The sequence below is a fragment of the Akanthomyces muscarius genome, chromosome 2 (genome assembly GCF_028009165.1).
Source record: "Akanthomyces muscarius strain Ve6 chromosome 2, whole genome shotgun sequence".
NCBI lineage: Eukaryota > Fungi > Ascomycota > Sordariomycetes > Hypocreales > Cordycipitaceae > Akanthomyces > Akanthomyces muscarius.
Genome location: NC_079242.1, coordinates 4219710 through 4243220, shown reverse-complemented (window position 1 = coordinate 4243220; position 23511 = coordinate 4219710). Strand labels below are relative to the sequence as shown.

At 51.9% G+C, this 23511-nt stretch overlaps 9 protein-coding genes across 10 annotated transcripts; 5 read left to right on the top strand and 4 right to left on the bottom strand.

Annotated features, from left to right (window-relative positions):
- Window positions 1–244: 244 nt before the first annotated feature.
- On the top strand, window positions 245–1060 carry LMH87_004513 (uncharacterized protein; the record flags this gene model as incomplete). The annotated part of the gene is made up of 1 exon (XM_056195744.1): window positions 245–1060. One exon carries the CDS (start codon window positions 245–247, stop codon window positions 1058–1060), a length of 816 nt encoding a protein of 271 aa, XP_056049343.1.
- Window positions 1061–8376: 7316 nt separating this feature from the next.
- On the top strand, window positions 8377–9071 carry LMH87_004512 (uncharacterized protein; the record flags this gene model as incomplete). The annotated part of the gene is made up of 4 exons (XM_056195743.1): window positions 8377–8444; window positions 8536–8648; window positions 8847–8875; window positions 9060–9071. 4 exons carry the CDS (start codon window positions 8377–8379, stop codon window positions 9069–9071), a joined length of 222 nt encoding a protein of 73 aa, XP_056049342.1.
- A 507-nt stretch (window positions 9072–9578) lies between these two features.
- LMH87_004511 (uncharacterized protein) lies at window positions 9579–10009 on the bottom strand (the record flags this gene model as incomplete). The annotated part of the gene is made up of 3 exons (XM_056195742.1): window positions 9579–9725; window positions 9783–9922; window positions 9982–10009. 3 exons carry the CDS (start codon window positions 10007–10009, stop codon window positions 9579–9581), a joined length of 315 nt encoding a protein of 104 aa, XP_056049341.1.
- A 403-nt stretch (window positions 10010–10412) lies between these two features.
- Window positions 10413–12425, top strand: LMH87_004510 (uncharacterized protein; the record flags this gene model as incomplete). Its single annotated transcript, XM_056195741.1, has 4 exons — window positions 10413–11901; window positions 11957–12113; window positions 12169–12310; window positions 12366–12425. 4 exons carry the CDS (start codon window positions 10413–10415, stop codon window positions 12423–12425), a joined length of 1848 nt encoding a protein of 615 aa, XP_056049340.1.
- Window positions 12426–14607: 2182 nt separating this feature from the next.
- LMH87_004509 (uncharacterized protein) lies at window positions 14608–15847 on the bottom strand (the record flags this gene model as incomplete). The annotated part of the gene is made up of 5 exons (XM_056195740.1): window positions 14608–14630; window positions 14685–15164; window positions 15218–15564; window positions 15621–15732; window positions 15796–15847. 5 exons carry the CDS (start codon window positions 15845–15847, stop codon window positions 14608–14610), a joined length of 1014 nt encoding a protein of 337 aa, XP_056049339.1.
- A 635-nt stretch (window positions 15848–16482) lies between these two features.
- Window positions 16483–17029, bottom strand: LMH87_004508 (uncharacterized protein; the record flags this gene model as incomplete). The annotated part of the gene is made up of 3 exons (XM_056195739.1): window positions 16483–16745; window positions 16826–16886; window positions 16940–17029. The coding sequence occupies 3 exons, from the start codon at window positions 17027–17029 to the stop codon at window positions 16483–16485; spliced, it is 414 nt and encodes a 137-aa protein (XP_056049338.1).
- A 494-nt stretch (window positions 17030–17523) lies between these two features.
- LMH87_004507 (uncharacterized protein) lies at window positions 17524–18722 on the top strand (the record flags this gene model as incomplete). The annotated part of the gene is made up of 2 exons (XM_056195737.1): window positions 17524–18167; window positions 18218–18722. The coding sequence occupies 2 exons, from the start codon at window positions 17524–17526 to the stop codon at window positions 18720–18722; spliced, it is 1149 nt and encodes a 382-aa protein (XP_056049337.1).
- A 563-nt stretch (window positions 18723–19285) lies between these two features.
- Window positions 19286–20297, top strand: LMH87_004506 (uncharacterized protein; the record flags this gene model as incomplete). The annotated part of the gene is made up of 3 exons (XM_056195736.1): window positions 19286–19348; window positions 19435–19524; window positions 19581–20297. The coding sequence occupies 3 exons, from the start codon at window positions 19286–19288 to the stop codon at window positions 20295–20297; spliced, it is 870 nt and encodes a 289-aa protein (XP_056049336.1).
- A 128-nt stretch (window positions 20298–20425) lies between these two features.
- LMH87_004505 (uncharacterized protein) lies at window positions 20426–21771 on the bottom strand (the record flags this gene model as incomplete). Of its 2 annotated transcripts, XM_056195735.1 has the most annotated exons (3): window positions 20426–20460; window positions 20520–21630; window positions 21685–21771. In XM_056195735.1, the coding sequence occupies 3 exons, from the start codon at window positions 21769–21771 to the stop codon at window positions 20426–20428; spliced, it is 1233 nt and encodes a 410-aa protein (XP_056049335.1). The 2 variants fall into 2 exon arrangements, with proteins under 2 accessions (XP_056049335.1, XP_056049334.1); XM_056195734.1 differs by lacking the exon at window positions 20426–20460 and having other exon boundaries at window positions 20515–21630.
- Window positions 21772–23511: the final 1740 nt, after the last annotated feature.

The following is a 23511-nucleotide window of genomic DNA, read 5'->3' as shown; positions in this document are numbered from 1 at the left end:
TACATGGGCCGAACTGCTATTTGTTCCCCCCATGCCGCACTTTACGACCGCCGCAACGCCCATTTTTACAACATCATCAAACACACTTCCGTCTCAGTACCTCTTACTTGCAGCCACACAAAAAAGAATATCGAGCCCTTATTCCACTAGTTCTATATACCGATATATAAGTACGCCAAAACGGCCAACTCATCGGTCTTTCCTTCTCAACACATCCCACGAACATCACCGCACCACAGCTTCCATGGCAGAAGAAACTGGCCCCCAACGACGTGGCCCGTGGGCTCAACACGAGGACAAAATTCTCATGAGTCTTGTTGGAAATGTTGGTGCCCTGAACTGGGTCCGCATTGCGGGCGTGATTGGCTCCCGAACTCCCAAGCAATGTCGCGAACGCTACCATCAGAATCTGAAGCCATCTCTGAACCACGAGCCCATCACCGCGGAGGAAGGTGCTCAAATTGAGAAACTGGTTGCGGAAATCGGCAAGAAATGGGCAGAGATTGCCCGGCGACTACCCGGTCGCAGTGACAATGCCGTCAAAAACTGGTGGAACGGCAGCCAGAACCGCCGCAGGAGAACTGAGCGCCGTCGTACTACGCACACTGCCACTCATGAAGAGTACTATTCCCAACCAAGGCCAATGGGAGGTGCGCCCCTTGCACTCCCTCCCCCGAATCGCATGCAGTCTCCTATGGAGCATCACCGTCAACAAGGTCCTTGGCCAGAAGCCCATCTGCCGTCGCCTGTTGCATCAGAGTCGCCCGACGTTGAGGGCTATCACTATACAACATCTCCTGCTCGAACAACCGCCTTACCACGTCGACACATTGAGCTGCCGCCGCTGAGAACACTGCCTCATGGACCTCTCGGGCACCACCACGGCGGCTCCGCGCCCAGCGGTCCTCTACCGAGCTTGAATTACTTCACTCAACACGCAGGTAACAAGGATGCGCACAGGCGACAACATCTACCCACGGCACCTAACTCCCCAAATCAAAACCAAGAGGCATCCGACAAGGGCAGGTCGAAAATGTCCGTCTCCGCTCTCTTGCACTGAGCAATGTGTCCAGTCACCGATGAGAGGAAACAATGACAAATATGATTTCGCTAAACCTCACAACGCGATGGTTGAACCGTGCTGCGGCGCCAGGTGTGCGCGCACATGAGCCTCAATATTCTTGAAAGAGGCTTGATGTCCACTGCACCATCCATACCCAGGCCAAGAGAATGACGACCGGCGTCAGCCAGTCTATGAACTTTCGAGGGCATCGATCTGATGCGGTATTAATTGTGCGGACGAGAGGGTCAACACTTATTATTTTACGGAGCGTGGTTTTCCGCAGAGCGATTATTTTTCTTTTCTTTTTTTTCCCTACTTTTCTTTCTTGTTGCTTTTACTGAATGGTCTGAGCAAAATTCGGACCGTGTAATGTACGTGTATGAACGAAATGGGCCAGATTTCAGGCTGGATCCCTCGGAAGGCAGGCAGACAAATAGAAGATACCAGCCTCTATAGGCACACAAACTACTACTAGAGTAGACGACTGTTATAACAAATCACCGTGCGAGAGCGCCTGTGGCTACAAATGTGAAGCATTTTCTAATCACGAGTTGGCCAGCAAGGCATCACCAAGTGGGCTACATGGTGAATCATGACGACCAGTAAGTAGGCAGTACCGTGGGCGGGTCGAGCCGCGAAATTCATGATTAGGTGGCGGTCGCCCGCACAAGTTGTAATTAAGTTTGGAAGAAAAAATTGTTTATGCTTCGCGCGGCTTCGTATGGCGGGCATCCGAAGAGGCCAGCGGGCACATTTATTCCACCCGTGTCGATGGACATGGTGGGCGAGAGTATAGTTGCCAGTGTGCTGGGCAGTGTGCCTGACAGACCCGTAGCGAATACTGAGTCAAAGTACCAGTAGGGAGTGCATCTGCTTATTTACTGTGATAGGGCCCAGGCCGGCCCCCCTGCAAAAGGCCTGTACTGGTCAAAGGTGCGTACCGGTGGTCATGAACGTTATTGGCTCTTTCTTATTAGGCTTCGGGCTGTGCGTGACAAGTTGTGCACTAATAGGTCTACCGCCCGTTCGAGCCCTGGTACGGGGAATAGCCTAATACTGGTAGGTGAGCGCGAGCCGGAACAAAGTATTTGGAATGTTGTTAGTAGGCGCCACAAGGTTAGGGCCGGATGCAGGCGCGGGATCGACAACTGGGCTCCAAGTACCCTCCAGCCAGCCCTCTCTGCCTCTAGTCTGGCCCATGTCTGGCTGCCTGGGCGCAGGCCGAGATCAAGGCTAGGCGGGCAATCTTGACTTGGGCCAATGGCCGGCCTCCAAAAGCCCAACAGACAAGACAAGACAAGACAAGCGTCAAGCCAGGGAAATGGGCAGGAAATGGTTACCGGATGGGCTGGTACATTGGTGTTTGGCATCGTCGCCGGGCATCCATCTCCTCCCTCCGCCGGCTGTCTTAATCCGTCCCGCCCATGTCCCATCCATTTTCGGAAGGGAATGCGCAGTAAATTTACCCTAATCCGTCGCTAAATTGGCCGCCAGACAAAATCCCAATACTTAGAATCCCAATACTCTCTCGAGTCTCTGTATGGAGTAGGGAGTAGTGGTAGCTACTAGTTAGATGCACAGCTTCCCCTGCAAATGTACCGTAACGGCACTGAGTACAGACCTGGTGCTGCTGAGCGGCGGAGTGGAGAGTGTATCACTTCAGTGCTAGTACTGGTACATGCACACTACCGAGAAACTTCGGCTCGTACAGCGGCAGTAAATTTGCGAAATGAATTATGACCGACAGAAGTGTGGCAGATGAATCTAGATTTGTGGTCTAACAATCCACACCAGCGAGCCTGGGTCTGGCCGTTGAAGTCCGATAAGGATCGGATGTTCTGGATTTCTAAACGGATCGTGCAATGTCTGAACCTCGCCGCCAGATGACGGGCCGGAAGCATATCTGCGCTGACGCATCCAACGAGCTGGCCGTGCAAGCATGCAGATTGTTAGTCTGCTAAGCACTGCCGGCACCTGTGAGCTAAACTACTGCCGCATTTCGTGAAATAGATTAGACGACAGAAATAGACATTGAACGCGACTTGCCAGATCGCCGAAGCTGAACGGATCACAATATGACGGACGGACGGGATACTCCGGAAAAGCCTGTTCTTCAGCCAGTCTTCATTGCCGTCAACGCACGCTCAGGCACCAGATTGTATATATGATGTCATGCCGATTCTTGCACTAGAGCTGAACATTGTGCATCGTTCACATTTGTGACACAAATACCGTGGGGGGGCAATGGGCAGATGAGTGAGCTGATCGGCGTACCAGTATTCTCGCCAGCGCAGGACCCACGAGTGCTTCCGCTTTCAGGATACCCAGGACTGGGCAGTTGAGCCGACCTGCCAGGCGGCCAGGTCGAGCTCTCCGTCTTGCCATTTTGGCACGGTGGCGTACATACTGGTAGAGGATGCAACGGTCTTGGCCCATGGAGTCCGCTCCGCCCCACCAACAACTTGGCAGCGCCCAAGGGTGATGTTCGTGATCCGAGGAAAAGGGAGGTGGACGTAAAAAAGAGACTTTGAAAAGCGGGAAATAATATTCCAGAAAATAGTGTTACGACCCTGCGTGCCCGCTAACCTGCCTCTACCCACTCAATCCAAGGTGTGCGGCCTGGGCGGACTCGTCGCAGCCCGCTGGATCACGCCTGCCAAAACAAAGCCAGTTGGCTCTGCTTATTTTGGTTTAAAATCAAATACGCTGACTGTGGCATTTCGGAGTTGGCACCAAAAATCGTACCGTCATCTAGCCAGAGCGTACGGAGTGCTAATACTAATAATAATGAGTAGCAGAGCAGAGCCGTCAAGGTTGTTGTCTCTTCACAACCGCAACTTGACCGTAATCCTAAGCCGGCACGTTGGCAACCCATAAACAACGCTTGTCTCTGTCACTTTTTTGTGCCTCCTGTCGACTTCTGGTATGTCTCAGCCAGCTGGCGGCTTTATTGAAACGAACCCCAGACCGCGAGCACTGGCGAATCTTCGTCGCTGTACACATGCGACCAACTTCGCACGTGTAGAAGCGTATCTAATAATAGGGGAATTCCGCCTTCAGCAAGCCCAGCTGCAGTGCACCTAATCACAGTCTGGTACTGCATCTGCATGTGCCAGCGTTTATGCATTCGGGCGCTGTGTGGAGGAGAGCAGTGGTCGCCCCCCCCCTGGCTGGGGCGCACCCGTTTGAATATCGGCGGCCGACCGAGGGGGTGGTCTACACGGCAACTTACCAGTAAAACGGCAACGGCATTCAACGAACAGCCACTAAGGCCTAAACAGGCAGTATCTGGAGAATTAAAGAGGGCCTGGGTTTGCCACCTGTGGAAGTCGTTTGGCCCCCATCTTTGCAACGTCCAGCTGAACTGGAAAAAAGTAAGCGCTGCAGGAACGAACCGTTTTGCACCGGTGTATTTCGGTCCCAGCTGCCCGGGGGGGGGGGGGCTCGGCCGCAGAATCGCAACGGTCTCCCAAAGGCCAAGCCTTGTTTTGTGTTTTATTTTAGTTTTGTTCTCCGATTCTAAACAGTTGTCCCCCCTTTCTCCGCCCGTGTCCGTAGCGCATCACCAGCTGCCTTCACATCATGTGTTCTTCAGAACGAAGACTTGCTGGCTCAATCGCGATACTCGCACTGCTAATTTAGGCATTTGTTCGCCATTCCCTGTTGCACCAATTTCCGTGCCAGACGGGAGATGGCGCGTCAGGCTCGACGCGGTAAAACATGACCGCTTTCTTGCCGCTGCTGTACTCCGTACATCTAGCACGACTGCACGTACGATGATGCAGATACTGGGTCAACAATCCCACATCGTCTGGCACCAATCCTTGCCAGGTGATATATGACGGGACACTCTGCATGCCGGCCGGCTAGACGGTTCTCGCATTGATTCCACGCCCGAGGGAACGGTCTTGAATCAGCTTGGGTGCGGGTGGGCGTGCACTGTGATATGGGGCCTCACCGTTGACGCTTGCCCATCCTGGCTAGTCCAGTGCCTGCATCAGTAATCGGAATTGATGGTCGGGCTTTCAACTGGCTCGTCATTGGCTCCGGCTACGACGCCTCGTACCACTTTGGAACAAGCCACCCCGGCCGGCCCAGGTCTCTGGTAGAAAACCGTTGTGAAATGCCCAATGTGCGGTACCGGTACGGAGTATTGATTGGTACACATACTATGTTGAGATGGAGAAAGGAAGAGGGCCGCTCTAGCCAGGGCCAGTACGCGGCTCACGTGTGTAACAATGCTGTGCCGTCTGCGCGGTAGATGTGGGGAAGGTGCATTCGCCCTCCAAGCCTCGTCAACATTTTTGGGCCGCTACGAAGCTGCTTGTGCGCGGACAAAGGGAGGCATTGGCCCGTGGATGCTACTGGCAGACATCTCATCACCTGGACCTGCGCGAGCTTCCTGCGTTCCATCTCGCCTCCCGTTTTGCCGTACGCACTGTACTGCACAGTACGAGAATATCTTGGCGACCCATTGGCCATTCCTCGGTTCATCCTGTGCTGGCTGGCCTGAGCCAGGCGCCGAGGAACATGAAAACCCGCTCGCTGCTTGGCTGCGATGCTGCCTTGGGGCAAGGGCCTACTCAGTACAATACCGGTAGTCCCAAATATCCGTACCGTGATTAGTTATTATGGCGACACCAGCGCTGGGGCTGCGTTGAAAGTGGACCAGTCACCCACCCGACGACCGCTTAAACGTTCGGTGCATAACATGTCATCCCTGGACGGCCAAGGGGGGGGGTGCGTCCACTGTGCCTGCACTTTTATGCTGGCCCGCTCCCTCATTTTCCTCCTCGCCGGTACTGGCCACTGCTGGCTTACTGGTGGTCCAGGCCCACCCTTGGCCCTATTGACCGTTCCGCGGCGTTTTTGTGGCCCTTGTCAGACGCAGCACCGTTGGCTTGTGGCGCTCCGGAGTGCGACTCCCGACCGACATTTTTCGGGCGTCGGTCAATGTACAAATGTGAGAGCCAGCTGTGCTGGCCTCTGCGCACTAAAAGGCGGTGCCGCTGAGGTCACCGTACATGCTCAGAGGAAACGCCCCAGGTGCCACAGCCCACCAGCACCAACCAGCTGGCTGGGCCGCCCGCCTGTTAGCAGAGCTTGGCTGGCAACCCAACCCACGCGCCAGGGTCCGGCGCACACAGCGTTGCCCTTCCACAACTCTTCTGTCTTACCTCACTTCCCGTCCCCTGAGATACCGGTCTGGACGAGCTGCCGTAGTCTCTACTATTTACTCTTTGCCGCCAGAATCATTAGCTTTATATCAGTAATACAAAAACATCACTGCCATCTTGTCTCCCGCTGCACCTGCAGCCTATATTGTGCAGCATAGTGCCCACTCCTGGTGTGTGCTGCTGCTCAATACTCTTCATGGCATGTGTTTTCAATGAGATGCGGCGAGGCTGGATGAAGACGTGCAGGCACCGCCTGTAGACGTTCTGGCGTTGCGTCAGTACAGTGGCAGGCGGCTTGCCCGACACTTACCAATAGGTTGTTGGGCACTGAGACAGTGACCCATCTGACGCAGCTCAAAATTCAGGCCCTAATTCTACAGCTCTGCTCACCGCAACGCTAGCGATCATGGCTCAGAGGCTTACCAGGTGCCAGGCAACAATATTCAGTACCCAGTTGGTTTACCAGCTGCCAGCTGCCCGAGCTGATTGGTACGTGTGCTTGTACATACCAAAAGTAGACAGCCAATCATGGCTTGCTGCTGCGTGAGACCAATGGAGAGGCATCCTCAGCCACCTACTATTTCGTGCTTGCGCTCGTGTCAATGCCGCAACTATACCAGTCTGGTGTTTACCAGCGATTCATATCTTGAATTCGTATTTCTCTTTGCACACCTGTATGTTCTATCCGCGCATAGCAAACGCCATTTTACATCTCGACGCTGGCCACGGCCAGCAGATTTTCTCGTCCATGGAGTATTCATGGTGGCGCAGGCTCGCCTCATTTACCTTTCAGTACGGATTGCAGACAGTAGCTTTCTCATTTTATCTTTATGGTTTTCTCTACTGCGCACGGCGTCTTGTCTGCATGTATTTACCCTTTTTTTTTTCTGTGTCCTGGGTCGCTCTGTACGTCCTGTCTTTGTGTGCTTAGTAGCTGACCCAGCGATCTGGACGTACCGGTCCTCGCTTATCTCCTTTCCGGGTAGTTTGTTCACACTGGGGTGTCCTTAGCACTGTCGTATCCTCGCTGTAATCTGTACCCTGGTGTCTTCTCCTCCAGTCACGCCCATCCATCGCGCCGGCACTGCCAACCGTTCTGTCTCATCATCTTTTTCCTGTCCAATTTCTCTCTTGTCTCGTCACCCCCAACGGCCGTTTATTGCCGGCCGAAGCATTGAACACTCGACTGGTATTGGCAGAAGAGCTTGAAGCGAATGCTCGCGGGCTATCCGTGCAACTGCGTTCTTGCTCGTGGCCCTCGCGGACAATCTCAAGGGCAGGGGTACTCGGCGTTACTCCCGCTCCGGTGGGAAACTCAGCCGGCAGGGCTCAAGTCGATGCTGAGGTGGCCAAGCTAGTCTGGCAATCTGGCTCCATGACTACCAGTAGGCTGGGGTAAGGAACGGTTGGAATACTGTGTGCGCAGGGCAGGATAGTCTTGCACTATTCTACATGGGGTTTCTGCACAGCAGTGCGTATTTGGACCAATCAGCTATGTCCCTTGTGTGCCATAGTTGGTGTCAGAGCCCCGCAATTATCAATGGCTCTGTACGCGAACGGTGTTACGTCAGTCGCTGAACCGGGGACCTGGTTTTAGAGCCCGAGCCACCGTACCGGTCAGCCGGAAGGGAAAGAGAAAACAAAAGTCGGTTAGGGTGTGTCGATAAAATACCGCACTGATGCTACGTGAGGCTTTCAGTGTTGGGGGGGGCTATGTCTAACGTTCGTGATGCCTCTTGAAGGTTTGTGTGCACGCGTACAGATTATGTTGGACATCAATGGATTGCACGCACGCTTTCGTTTCATTGCTTTAAGCATCCGGAAACATGTGCTATCCATTTGGCTTCCTTGGTGGTTCTGTACCTCTCAGAGGCTGTGCGTACATGATATGTGTGGCCCTAGCCTACCACCTACCTCTGCATCGCCCGCTCGCTTCCCGATTAACGAGTATACAGATCACCATGTCAGCGGATCTAATGTATACTGTTTTAAGCAACAAACCAGACGACTCTTCTCTCAACGTGGCTAGCTAGTCCTAGGTGCACTGTTAAACCGCCCTGGTACCACATCCAAGTCGCTGCGTTACTCGTACATCACTGGTGCTGTATAGGGTAGCCTGCATGGTCAGCGTGCCGCATGGCAGCGCGACTGAGCTTTTGCGATCTCTCGCATGTAACTCACTTGGCATTTGTCTGCTGCTATTGGTTGGTAACTAGGTGCCTGTATCAATTTTGCAGGCCCGAAATGAATGGACTACCTCGACAGTGCTTGCGAAAATGACACCAGTTTGTCCAGGTGCCCTCACACAGCTCAATCTGACTGTATGATAAACAATGCAGCAACCCAACTTGAACTGTCATCTCTGTTGCGAGAGAACATCGCCGAGTATATATCTACCATAGACGACGGTAAGATATGCGCATACAAAAAACCAATACACTCGATACACAAACCGCCCTGCCCAGTGCGCCTTTTCGACACGTACCAACACCAGCACTCTAACAACGGTAGCTCAGTGGCAGTTGGATCATGAGAAGGAGACTGGTTAATTACTGGAACATATTGATAACATGTAACATGCAAAGCATACGCGTAGCTCCCGACAGAACAGCGCGATAACGTGCCTGATACAAAGGTAGGCACGCCACCGAAACACATGGTAGTGTTGTCCACAAAACTTAGCGGAACGGGGACGATAGAGGCACCGGGCGGCAAATTAACCACAACAGCACGTTGACTGGAAGGTGGTGCAGATTCCAGCGCCGCGAGCAGACCACGGGAAGGCCCTAGCAGAACACAAGAAGCTAACAGCTCTGCAGCGTTTGCCCTGACAAGAGGAAAACCAGAGGGCTTCGAAACAGTAGTTGGCCCAGGAGCTAACAAAAAATATATTGCAGAATCGGAAAACAGCGACGTTATAAAAACCGAGCGTATATCGCCAGACGCCCGGGAGGGAGGAAGGCATACAGTCTTGGTCCACAACCCAAAACAAAGCCGGACACATAGTGAATCATGCGTCGCGCACGAACATATGTCGTAGGCACATAGAAAAAAGCTGCGCCAGAATACCAACATTGATAGCAACGCGTAGGACCACGTCACGTATCCAGGTGAATCAACGAGGACGGACATCAGCATGATACATTCCCAATCAAGGAACGCCTGTCTTGTGCTTAACATCATTCAATCTATGTCCGGCCCCCTGCGGGCATGTTGCAAGCCACTGAGCCCATATATGCTAGCGAAGTACACAATGACATATAAGGAAGTGTCTCAATTAGCTGCGTGGACAGCAGTCCGTATGTCGCCGCAACTGCCAGCGCAAACACCCACCTCACCTAATCACGCCCCAAGAGTTGCTTTGATTCGTCTTCCTTCCCCAGTAAGCCCAAACTGCGTATTTGTTTCGCGCTCGGCGCATCGTCTCGTGCGGTGGCGGCCCCGGATCGGGCATACGCAGCTTGCATAGCCAAAGCTCTGGCATGCTGCACGTTGTTAGCATAACTGTATTACACTGCTGGCCCTGTTGTGCCATGACAAACCTCTTTCTTATGATGTAAACACTCATAGTAGTCCTCGAGTGCTAAAACGCACTTCCTCTTGCCGGAGTCGTCCTCGGAGGAGGTGTTGACAACATAGCAGCCCATCACCTCTTGCCAGAAGGAGAAGCAGCGGCCAACGCCTGGAAACAGGTTAATACCCCCCAATGGAATAGTGGCTGTCTTTATTTAGGCAACAAACCTCCATGCATTCCATATCCGGACGCCATTGTGATCGAATTGCTACTGTTGTCAGATTCAAGATTCGTGTTGAATGAGTCTGAGTGTCTGTAGTCGTGGGAGATGGCAGCTGAAATTCGGAGAATAATCGGCTAAATGGAAGGTTGCTAGCAGGTGTACCAAAAAAATGATGGGGTGCATTACTAATGATTTAGGTATCTATGTTAGAGACGCATCGATTATGCCATATCCCCGATGGTGCCCACTCTAGTACCCTTTCAAGCGCATGCCCCCCGTAGACGCATATTGGAACAGAACACGCTTACAGGCGTCACAGGTGCTGGCAGAACGACGCAAGGCGAAGCCGTCGTTTATGCAAATCTGACAGAGCAGCGACATTGCGGGAACTTTGCAATCGGTATTTGCAAACGGGACACAGTAAGGGTATCCAGGATGGGCAAGGAGCTATCGCCAGCCAAAGTTTTGCTGCTGGCAGCGCTCTTGGCAGCCCAAAGCGACATTGGCAAGCTAGCTTTCCTTACGATACAAAACGCCCACGTTTTGCGACCGGAGATTATACTTCGCGTTCTTCTTACATATCTCCCGGAGACAGCGGAGCCGCGCACTTACACTGAGTTTCTTCGTGACCTCTCCGCCGGACAATTGCGAGCCCAAGCCGAAGTCGAACTAGATACCTGCTCGGTCGACACCCTGAGCGACGAAGCTGCGATAAAAAAGGCCACGAAACTCCGCCTCATATCGCTGCGCAAACAGAGTTACGACCTAGGAAACGGTACAGTCGATGGTCTTCTCCACGAATTCCTTTTCCAAAGAACGTACAGAATCAACACCGAAGTGGGGGCTCTGTCGCAGCTGCCTGAACTCCTCCAACCATTTCTCGACTATTGTCCTCCTATTAAATGCTGGGCGGCATCGACGGTATTTCCATTCGTGAGACGAAATTGCCAAAACCACATCAATACTTCACCAAGATATACACTGTCCGAGTTCGAAAACCTGCCGGACCGGACTGCGGCGATATATTTACTTTCCCAATCTACCGAGGGTGATGGAGAGGCCACTGGCCGAGACCTCCGAGAATTGGTTGCACCATGGCTTCATAATGATATGCGCTGGAAACAAGAAACCGCATCAGAGGGCAGCATGGAACTGACGTGTCCGGGATGGGAACAAGTCCAGGATACTATGCTGTCATGGGCAACAAAATCGTGGGCTAGTGCGGTTGGTGCGCTCAAGCACTGGAACGGTCCACGCGACGTATACTTTGGCGAGAATATTATAATGAGCCTTTCGGAGGACAGGACCCAATATCTCGAGAAGACATATGCTACCACGGCGGTTGCCTGTGTATACAGCATCCCCGAGTCAAGTGAAGAAGCCCTACGGAGCTCATATCAGGTGTGTCGCGCAACGCGCAAACGACTTGATAAAACAGAGTCATCGACAACCTTGGAGGAAATATTGTCGGACTTCTCACTCTTGCCAGTCTTTAAAACGACACTCAGCGGCGATGCCAAGATGGCCACCTGCATGCGTCACGACTTACTCACAACATCGAATCCTCTCACCTCAGCCACACCGGAATCCCTAGATTTGATTACGGCTCTCACAATTAGCGCCTACATTTCCACATCCTTCGGCGTGCCATGGTCTGTGCGGAAAGCAGGGGACCTACTATTTATCGGCGATGAAAGAGAGCAAAGAAGCGAGCTCAGCAAGTTGCTTCGAGGGCTAGCCAGCCAAGCACCCCGGGACGATGATAGCTACTGGCAACGCTCAAGAGATGCGATTATATGGCTTTCGAATTGGGGGTACGATGCCGAAATCACAGAACTGTCGCGACATAGCTGTGGGCCCTTGGGTATGGTCTCTAGGGAACATATTGAGACTGAAATTCTGAAAACTCTACTATCGAAGTCAAGTATGACGCTCGAACAGTCTGACAGATAAAAAGAAGACACGCTAATATTACGCAGGATATTCATTATCAAGAGCGATATATGGAGATGCCAAAAACCCACCCCTGGCTCGAGACAAGCTTCAGGATGCTGTCTACAAATCTGCTCTAAACGCGTTTGACAATGCATCGAATCCGAACAGAACTCGCGGTGGACTGAAGAAATGTGATGAGATGTGAGTATTCGCCCCGTCTTCGGAGCTGCACCCTCGGCCGCTAAAGTCAGTGTAGAATTCATTCTCTCCCAGCAATGCTAGAGAAATCATCACCATCCGTCAAACGAGTAGAGGCGCTTCTCAAAGCTAGCCATGCGCTGAGCGACTACCGCCTTGTTCTCAAGCAAGGCGAACCTTTCAGCCCAGTTGTACTTCGGGTACACTCTGATCCAATCATCATCATAGAGAAAGTGCTGAACCAGAATCCGAAAGCCTACACACGCCTGCAGGAGTTTTTGGAAATGGGGGCTAATATGGTACACGCTGGCCTGACATCACCTGCCTCGTCGGCGAGGGTAGCAGCAACGCTTCCGGAGGTCGAGCAGAGGCTTTTTATTGCCGAGAAGCGCATAGTGGCAATGTGCATTGAAGCGGCATTAAACGAGGATGACTTTGAAACAGCTTACTCATACGTTGTGAGCCGACTCGGGAATGGAGCGACACCCAGATCGGGTCCTGTTGATGCGCTATCCGATACATGGTCCTGGGTGGCAGCACTGAAAGCCGGACAGTATATTCGGACTGAGCGATCACAACAGCCGACTCACCTGGGAACAGCGAGTGGCAATCCTGAAGTACGACACCTTGATCAAAGAATTGAGTGCCTAGCTACGGCAGTTCGGGCTGCCCCACCAGCAGAACTCCAGCAAATCTTAAAGAGCTTCAGGAGATGTGAAGAGCAGCTGGATTCAGCAATCAGAGAGGAAGCTGCAAATGAGGTGGCGTGGGATGCTGCGGGAGACTTCAGCGCACTACCAGGTAATTTCGAACCTCCGGTGCAGCGAACAGCCCTACCATCTCGCAATATGACGGCTAGTACAGCGGCAAGGCAGGGAGAGGAGGCACCCATGTCGCTGTTCGATCTTTCTCGAGCTACTGCGAGGATCGCGCAACGAAATCTCACGGCTCTGTCCAGCCTTCAGGGTATGCCGCCGCCGGCCGGAAATGGCGATACGTCGCATGAGCAACCTGGATCTCGAACAAGGAAAAGGGATCAACTACGGGAAGCAGCCACCGGGACACTGGTATCTGGTGTCAGTTGGCTCATTGGTGCAAATGTTAATGGGGGAAGAGCTGGGAATGAGTGAATTGATTCGGAATGGACTCCCAGTACGCATAAATAAATGGACGCTGAGGAAAGCGTGTAATTCACTCCCACGATCATATATATATGCAGCCGTCTTGGATTGGCGTGACATGGATAATGTCACCCGATACTCTATTAAGAGTTGCTACTATTTCAAGTTTGAAGCATTACAGTTATACCATGGAGCGACCAAATGATATCGAGTTGGTCTCTACACTGACACCAGCAGAAATGAGCGTGTGAACCTGCGAGAGCGTGGTGATGAGTGGTTGGGAGTCATCTGGAATAACTACGGTCGACTGGCTGAATCATGAGACTTTGTATGTGAAATTTGTACGTTCAGGGGACATGTGGCAAGGGTCGGTAGCCTGAGAAGGAAGAAGTAATAGGGCAGCAACCGGCGTGAAGACGCTCGCAGCTCCGCGGGTCTACTTAGAATCCGCTGGTCTTTGTTTCAGGAACAACAAGAGCGAGGCAGCTTACTCCAGTGACATCACCACGTACCTTGCTAGATCGATGTATAAACCTGCTATTCGCTTTGCCTTGTCATAGCGTCTGTGAAACCGCGGCATTTCAAGGCTGGTCCGACTGAAGGAAAAGCGCTGATAGTGGTGACAATTAAGCGGCCAATCGCAGGGTGGGAAGTCAATCATGTCGCAAATGGACCGAGTGTGCGAATGTGCTCAATATCGTCGGCGGCAAAGTCGACAGCAGCGAAAATGATGTGAAGTAGTTGACGAGAAAAGCAGGCAAGGGCGGAAATTTACGATCTTTTGTTCGATGCCAGCGCGTATGTTCTGGCTGTGTGCTTTTCATGGCTGTGCGATGGAAGCCGAGAGGTCGACGATCCGAGACGAGGCATGGCGTGGTGAATGGAATTCAAAGTAGTAAAAAATTAACGGCGTCCTAGTCGACTTTTATTTGGTCCATGGTTCACATCGTGACATGCCCAATCTGACGTTTTCTGAGCGGTGGTTGTAAATGCTATTAAAGACGCAGTCGCAGAATGCGTGGGTGATGAAGAGTTTTGATTTGCAAAGTCCGAAAGCTGCCAAATGCGGTGCACATGTATCCCCGTTGTCGCAAAACTGACATGCCTAAACAATTACCAATTTCTTGGATGAAGTCGCGTATTCTCGAATATTCTCTTCTAGCCGTCGCAATTGCGGAAAACCCCTGGATAAGCAGTTTCTCGACCAGAAATAATGTTGTCCGTAGCGTTCGCAGTTGTGTGCGGGAGAGATTGAAAGACAAAGGAAAGAAAAGATAGAACAAAGGGCTTTAAGCACGAGTAGTCCAGAGGAAAGGGAAAACTATACAGGGCCTAAATACGGCGGTTGAGAGCGGTACGACTGCGTTGAAATGAGCTCATCGCATCGTGGCGTCGGCACCTATACAGTATTAGTTTCTGTAGGCAAATACAAACGTCCATCATTAGTTCATACCTCCATATTGTTCTCGTGGCTCAGAACGCGACGCGGAATCAGTATATCCGCCAGAGCCTCCAGCAGCAGGTTCACGGGGGCGGCCACCATCACGGTCGCCTTGACGATCATATCTCTCACGGTCATAGCCGCCGGCACCGCCACGTGGGGCATGGCGCTCACGGTCATCGCGTCCACCGTGCCTTTCACGGCCATAGTTTTCATCGCGGTCGCGGCGGTCGTAACCACCACGTTCGTAGTCCCTGCCATATCCTGCTCGCTCATCGTAACGTCTGTCCTCACGGTAGCCACGCTCGTAGCCGGAGCGCTCGTTGGAGCGATCATAGCCACCGCGGTCATCGTAGCGGCGCTCGTAGCCTCGGTCGTAGCCACCCCGGTCGGCGCCGCCTCGGTCGTAGCCGCGAGAGCGATACCCGTCATCACGGCCTTGGCCACCGCCATAGCCTCCACGGCGACGGTCCTCGAATCGGGGGCGTGGGTCTAAGTTCACTATTAGCACAGAGAGTCCATTGATGCATAATACCATGACTTACCTCTCTTGGGGGGTCCAAAGTATTTGCCCGGGGTAGGAGTGCGAGGCCGAGCTCTGCGAGCTTTCTCGATGCTCAAAGTACGACCTTCAATCACCTCTCCTTGTAGACCCTCCCTGGCCGCGTCAGCCTGCTCTGGAGTGACCATTTTGACGAAACCAAAACCACGCGATTCCTTGGAATGAGGATCTTTCATGATCTGACATTTCTCAACATCGCCGTATTTCTCGAACATCTTCGTAACTTCAGCCTCTGACAGACGAGGGTGAATGCCAGTCACGAAGAGGTTAGAGCCGGGGTTGACAGCGCCATCATCATCGTCCTTGGGAGCAGAGGTTTCCTTGGAGCCTCTTCAACACAATAATTAGTTAGGCATCCACTTGTCAGCTGGAGTATTTGTACAAACCTGTCAGGATGCGCCGTAGGCGAAGCGGAACGGCGACGCCCAGTGTCGATTTCATCTCGGCCAGGACGGGGTGAAGCGCTCCGGTTATCACGTTCATAGCGAGGAGCTTCATCTATGCGCAGAGGAAAAGTTAGCAGTTGGATTGCGGACACGTTAGAGGACTGGGAGATCTTACCGTCGTAGCGATCGCCATTGGGCGCCTCGTAATCCATTGCTGCACTTGCCATCTTGCTGAGATTTTGGAGTTGGATGAATTGGGATAACAAAGGATGGCTAGAAGCTGCGTTTGTTGATGTTTCCTGGCAGCTTGGTGGCACACAGACGGAGAGGCGAAAACAGTGCTGGAAGGGCGAGCAAACAGAAATGGCAAGTTGCCGGATATTACCCGATGCACGTTAGCTTTGCGATACAGCTAACGCGACCTGCTCGCAGTCTGGTCACGTAAGCACAGATCAGAATAGCCCGAGCCCCACAGAGTGTTGGCCAGAGCTGCTCACTCAAACCACTGACTCGGTACCACACAATCTCCCTGGGTGCAGCTTCTGCCTGAGTGCTGCCAGATGCGAATAATCGCAGTGTAATGCGTCTCGAGTGCTTCAAACGCCCCAGAACAATGTGCAATCTCAGTGATAGCAGAAGTGATAATTTCTCAGAGGACTCATTTATTTATTTGTTGCTGCTGAATCAACTCGCATTGTAAAGCCATTGCCCAACGTTAAGATGGCGACAATTCTATCTGGTGTGCTGATACCGTTCATGGGGCGCGACGGCTTTGCGATAGCTACTTTGCCAAATGCCGACCGAGGGAGCGATGAAGACCGAATTTGCTAGAGTTGTGCATCAATGCATTTGTAACATCTCGTCACCACACATCCTCAGGGTCAACTTCGTGATCCTCTCCGGCGTCTCGGACGTGCTCATGTTTCACATCTCTCTTCATTGATTTGCGCATATCAAACGCATCTTCGCTATATTTGGTAGCGTCCGTGGCGTGATCTCCGTAGTAGTCTTTCACTACTCGGAAGACGCTGTATCCCATGCTCTTGTAGAACGTGATGGCTCTCTCGTTGCTCTTCCGAACAAAGAGGTCCATGAACCATGCGTTATTGTTGTCGGCAGCTGCCTCTAGTTGTTCCGTTAGAATCTTACCGATGCCAAGCCTACGAGCCTCAGGGGCAACAGTAAGAGCGGTGATGTGTGCATGCCATGGTAGATAGTGTTCGGAGTATTTGTAGGCGTCTGGTGATGATTCAACTTTGCCCATGACTGCTAATGTGTTAACTACTGTCGCATATACGTTGACGTTGTATTTTTCATACTGTATCCGACAATATTCCCATGCATGTCCTCACAAACTTGAAAGAGTGAAGGCCATTTCGAATGATACTGGAGATAAAACCCAAGTTCATACGATTCTGTCAGAGGGTCCAAATTGCATTTCGAGAACTTATTGACATCCTCAGGGCGAAACCGACGAAATGTTGTCATAACTGTGTGCCGGAATTGGCTCAACAGACGTGCAATTTATTTATTAAGCAACGGACTGGCAAGTTGCGGCAAAGTCTCGGTAGTGATAGGCGACCAGGTTGACACCCCAAACATTTTTTTCTAGTGCTGCCCCTCCACCTGGAGATTTAGGGACAGAGGAAGCTCCACCCTTAATGACGGCGCCACCCTGTGCTCGACCACATACCACGGGTTCTGTATATTTCACAATACATATTCAGCCTCCCCCCCACGAAGTTACTAGAATTCGACCTTGCACCCCTGCGAGACCGATCTCGCATCGCCGCGCAGATATTTCACAGCGTAGAGTGCTGTGGCGCGATAACAACAACCGACGGACGGCCGCTACCTTTCAGGCCAGGGCCTTGGCGGTGAGCGACCGCCTACTACATTCAAGATGCCAGCTTCACCAGAAACGCCGCAGCACTCGCGACACTCGTCTGTTGCCGACGACCACAATTCATCACCAAATGCTCGTCGGGCTTCCAAATCGTCTGTCAGCGATGTCACGACCCCATTTCGCAACAGCCTCACACATCAGGATACACTGGACATGAGCATACTCGCAAGTGGAGGCGGACAAGCCAGTAACAGCATGGGGAACCTGGCAGATGAGCTTGCAGATGCCTTCTCGGATTCTGGCGAAGAGGACGACGGTATTCAAGGCGAAATTTTAGACGGCTCTGAAAACGGCGACATCCTGAATCCAGAGGGTTCTCGTGATAGCGGAGTAGACGTGGATGGTACTGGTGCCAGCGATGGAGAGAAAACGAGAGATACTAATCTGTCCGTCCCCTCTCCCCCTCGACGCGGGCACCAGAGGAAGGGAAGCGAGTATGACGGTAGTGAATACGGCTCTGAATCTGATCTAGATGCTGCTGGTTTCAACGCGACCCTAATCGCTAGAATCGATGCTGTGGAGTCTTTGGTTCGCCGCGGCACAGAAAGTTACGGTGGACCGGAAGACGATGTCTTCAAACGAGTTACAGAGAGCTTGCGCGATTTGGGGTCGCAGTCAAGTGTCGAAGGGAACGCATCGCGGTATGAACTATGCCTCTGTCACAAAGAAGTACAGAACTGACTAGCCTCAGACTCATTACAGCGCATACGGCGCTCACTACCCATCTCGCACACCAGACTCGTCAGCTTCATAACTTAACCTTCCCTTTACTGTCGCCTTTGGCGCCGACGCCTGACCTCGACACAATCGACGATTTGATACCTCTTTTGGTCTCACTGCTCGAGGCTATGCCAACCCCTTCAACTGTTGCCTTCAACTCTTTAACAGCGCTGCATTCTGTGACGGCCGAACTGATTCAGACCTTGAGCTATCTATCCGATACTCTGCATATGTCCCGACAAACTATTACCACTGCAACTCGCAGACTGAAGAGCTCGAAAGAACTTATTGCTGAACTAAGGAGAGATGACGAGCTGCGAGAAGAAGGAGAAAGATGGCTTGCGAGGGGAAATTGGGGGGAGAGATTGCAGAAGCGAGAGTGTGCGGGAGTTTGTGGAGAAGTCATCGGCGGATTCGAGGCGGTATGCGATGGCTGGCGGGAGCGGCTCCTCGCACAAGCGGAGTCCACAGCCTGATTATGGCGCCTGGACCGCTTATTACCGACAAAAGCCACGGAAGATGAGAATACAATACTCGGGACAAAGGGGACATGAAGTGATGCCTGCAAAAAGACGTGGCATCACGCATACAATCTTGCCACTGCTTCCAGACGCCCGATGACTTTTCGATTTTTTTGCTAGACATAATAACATTTATAGGTAGAAACACGACAATGACGAATAATAGTAATGGTGGATTAATGGCCCTGCTTGTTCCAGCGGCCAGCTCTTTACGTAGTGACGCTATAAAATATCCGCTTCGCAGTGCAGAACGTCCAGCCATGCACGTGGCTACTCTATGGCCCTTGGCCGTGAGTAGACTCTAATGATGAGTAACCACTCGTAAAGAGTGGAGGCCATAAGGCTAAAAATCCAGAAGCAACAACGCCCGAAGACACTCTGGCAGCTAATCATTGTTCATGTTTCATTTGAGAACAACCTATTATAAAGTGTTGACTGCAAATTCTGTAGTCCGATACGGGCAAGGGATTGGAGTTAAGCTGATCAAACATTGTTCCACGCACACCGGTCACATCGAAATGAAGGGCTCAGCGACTAAGTTGGGACATTTGGACCGTACAGCTACAGAGCCGCGCGAGAAGGTGAGTCACTTAGCAACTACGTATGAGAAGAGTCAAAAACCCCCCAGAAAAATGTAAATCCGCAAAATGATTAATCTGGTTCGCAGACATTACTATCTGTGAGAGTTGCGGGCGTCGAGAATGCCAATAAGAAGATCCGACTATTGAAACTCGAGTTGCGGGAAGGCCCATCGGACGTGAGTGTTCAATCTCCTGATAGTTGCATCGCATGCTTAATACGGTACCTGTCAAGTTTCTTGCCGGACAGTGGCTTGATACATTTGTCCCAGGCGACCCGAAACCTGGTGGCTTTACCATAGCCTCTGCGCCGTCAGCAGCTGCACAAGCCTCGGAGCCGTACGTTGAGCTGGCCGTGCAAGAAGCGCCAGAGAACCCCGCGGCGGCATGGCTATGGAAGCCGAAGAACCAAATAATGGGGAGACATCTAGACGTTCGTTTCGGTGGAAGCTTTGTCTGCCCACCAAGCGAAGGCCTCGAGGGCATCCGGCGTATCGTCCTCGTCGCTGGCGGGGTGGGCATCAACCCACTCATGAGTATCTTGGGCTATATTGCCGATGAGAACGGTGAACTGAGCATAGAAGTATCATTATTGTACAGCACAAAGGCTACCGAAGATGGAGATCTAGGGAAAGTATTGTTTTGGGACAGAATCGTAGACCTAATTCGTCGAGATCGAGTCGTGGGCAGAGCGAAGCTTTTTCTCACTGGACCGCTGTCGCACGCCAGAGATAGCGCGTCCTATAAAACAAGCGACGCCAACATTGGGTTTGGAAGAATTACCAGGGACGACATTCTCCCAGAAATCCGTGCCGGCGGTGGCAAGGATAGTACGCTAACATATATATGCGGCCCGCCGGCGATGACTGATTATTTCGTTGATATGCTGACAGCACCAAACATGGCCAGCGAGATTGATGCTACGCGTGTAAAATCGGAGAAATGGTGGTAGATATGACAGCTATCGATGTAGGTTCTCGCAAAATTGAAGTATAACAAAAGAGACTTGAGTATGAGCAATTGGTATATCTAGTGTTGTCATTCTTGTAAAAGTACTGTTAGTACGCCAAAGACCGTATTTTATCCCTGGTAGCCGTCATGCCCAATGTACCCGACTGGTGGAAGATTCTGTTAGATTTCGCCATGTTCCAGCACTATGCAACTGCTGTCTAACCAAAGAGATCTTGAGCTTTTTGTCTCTGTTTTGTCCTGCTCCCATCAAATAGCTCCTTGCCCGCATTATCGGTACCCAACTTGCCAGGGAACAGCTCGCGAGCATTTGCAGAGCCTTTAATGCTGAACCCCCCACTGGGTTGACCACTCTGGCCTGCAGCGCCCCTGATGTTAAAAATGCCACCTTTGGTGCCTCCGGGTATAGAAACAACCTTGGGTATATCTTCCTCCCGAAGGTGAGCGGAACCGATGGCGTCCTCCAATCTATCGAGTTGGCCACTTCCCGAACCAGATTTCGAAGGGAATAGCTCTTTGGAACCATTCTCTGTGCGAAGTCGCTGCTTGACTGTCCGCGCGGAGTCTCTGTTGCGAGATGAACCATGCATGCTATCCATGGCGGCATCACCATCGCTGTCGCGTACAGGAGACGCAGATCGATCACGACGCGAGGCTCTGTCAGCAAAGAGTTCCTTGCCACGATTCTCCCGCGAGTACGAGTCCCGTCTATCGCCCGATTGAGAGCGTCTTTTTGCCGATTGGCGTGGTGCATCATCGTACATGCTCGCCTCGAATGTTTCCACCTCCTCGTCCGAGTCGCGCCGGCGGCGGCCGCTTCCCCTGCGGTAGCCGCTGTCCCTATCTCTGTAACGCGACCGAGAATCTTGCTGTCGTCGACGACGCTCCTCGGGGTCGTGCTCTGGGTGGAGGAGATAGTAACGGCTACGGAGAGCCGCGCCCATCTCCTTCTTGTCGCTGGCTACCGCAAATCTGATATGAAGTGTAATTTCTGGCTTTCCCTCGACGCCTTTCGCAGGGAGTGTTTCGCCAGCAGGGAGCGCTGTAGCGTCGGCAATCGCAATGGAGCTAAGCGCGATGATTGCGTCGCGAGCGGTCGAGTCCGAGCCGAATACCAGGTTTGCGGATGTGTCATCAACCCACTCAACTCGATCAACAGGAGCGAAGTGAGACTTGGCGTACGCCTTGATATCATCTGTGTGTAGGGAATCGACGCCTCGTATATTTATCTTGGTCGGTACAATCGTAGTAGCGTCTTCGTGGGGCTTCGGCTCGTCATCCGCAATCTCGCCGGGCTCGTCGACCTCGTCAGGTTGCTTAGAAAGCGTTAGTTTTGAGGAGAGGCCGTGTTTCATATGTTTTAGTCTTACCAGAATATCGTCTGCTTCGGGAAGAGGCGCGGCTGAAGCATCGTGGTGGCCCTCGACGGCATCGCCCATCTCGATATCCAGGTCCATCACGCCGGAATTCTTCAACAGGTCTATTTAGAGCAGATGTTGATATTTGGAGTTGAGGATATGATGTTAACGAGCGTCTCGCTTTCTCGAAAAGTCAAATAGAAAGGATGTGTGCGAAAATAGTGCTCACGGCCGTTGTGCATCGAATGTGCTTTGAGAAAATGTTGGTATGCAAAGTCGCAAAACCACCACACTGTGTGAGGCTAACCTGGGGATGCGCTATCGCAACGCTAGGCCCGCTCAACTGTCGTTCACCTGCACCTTGCACCAAGCTTACACGGGGTACCAAAAGCAACCGCGGTTGGCTGTGAATTATTGTCAACAGAAGGAAGAATGAGAAATAATAGTAATAGGCAGAATAGGAATGATAGAAGGGACAAGAAAACCAAGAGGATTAGAATATCATGATAAATATAGCAAGAAAAAGAAGACATAACTAGTCAGCGCTTCTACTTAAGCAGCGTCTTATTTTGGTACCTCCGTGCTTAAGTGCATTATTGTGATGTAATTCGACTTTCACCGAAGCATAGTGACAGATGACAGCGGTTTAGAATGCAGATATACCTATTTACTTCCGCCCCCTCTCGTTGGCAGAAGGCGCAGGTATGGACTTGCAGCGCTGTGAGCCAACCACGTGCGCTCGCTAGCCGCCAAGCAACTAGTTGAAGGTCTGCCGCGAATCTTCACACGGTGCTACCTCGTCACAATTGATCTTTCGGATCTTGCAATGGGACATTTCGGCGAAGGGGTTGCGATTTTGTTGGACACCTACGGCACATGCATGTCGCTGGTCCGCAAATTGGGCCGACATGAGAGAAGCCAAACCCAGGAAGGTCTTCAGTCAGCCCGCCAGCTCCGTCGCCAACTCCGCTCCGATAGAAGCCAAGTGGACAGTGTGTACTCGGCTCAGCTCTCCCATTGTGGAACGGCCTTTCGAGTTGGTGACAGTAAGTAACTTCAGAGCTTGGAACCGAGCCTCATTAGGTTCTGACAGACAGCACTGTAGGAAAATCACGTCTTTCGCTACGGAAACTGGTTAGAAAGCTTGAGGCAACTATGAAAAGGGTGCTTGAAATATTTAAGGATGATCCCTCGTCACGCCTGGACTATGTGTCGCTCCAGTCTCTTTCATGGTCGGCGAGGAAAGAGGCTACGAGGACCATGTCAAGCCTCTCGAGCAGAGTGAACAAGGGCCGGCGAAGAGATGAGAGAAATGCCTGCCGGAGACTAAACAATTCAAGAACCTCTAATCGAGGATCGAGGAAGAAAATGGCAGAAGGATTGTGCGATGGTCTGAGTCAAGTGTCAAGGCGAACCAGCCCGAAGAAAGGTCTTCGCGTTTCTTCTTCTGTTGGAACAGTGTCTTCCGAAAGTACTAAGATCGGCGAGATCAGGCGATGGAAACAAGGTAACCCATCAAATTACGCCCATGTATCTTATCCTGTTCGTTCTCGAGAAAGACATGGAGCCGGCGTGAACAGTAGAAGCTGGTGGAATCCATTTAAAAGTAGGCCATAGAACGACATTTCGACTGTCCCCGTTGTAAAAAAAAATTCGAGGTCAATACCCCTACGATGTGAGATAAAAAATACGGTATTCTAGCTGTTCTCGACGGTAAAATCTGAAAGAAGAAAGGAAACTCGTAGAAGCACAATGTCCACCAAACGATCTAGGTAGATGCATACCCCGTCCCCCCCTCCCCCTGAAAATGGCATGGGTACTTTGACATGCGCGCTTGCT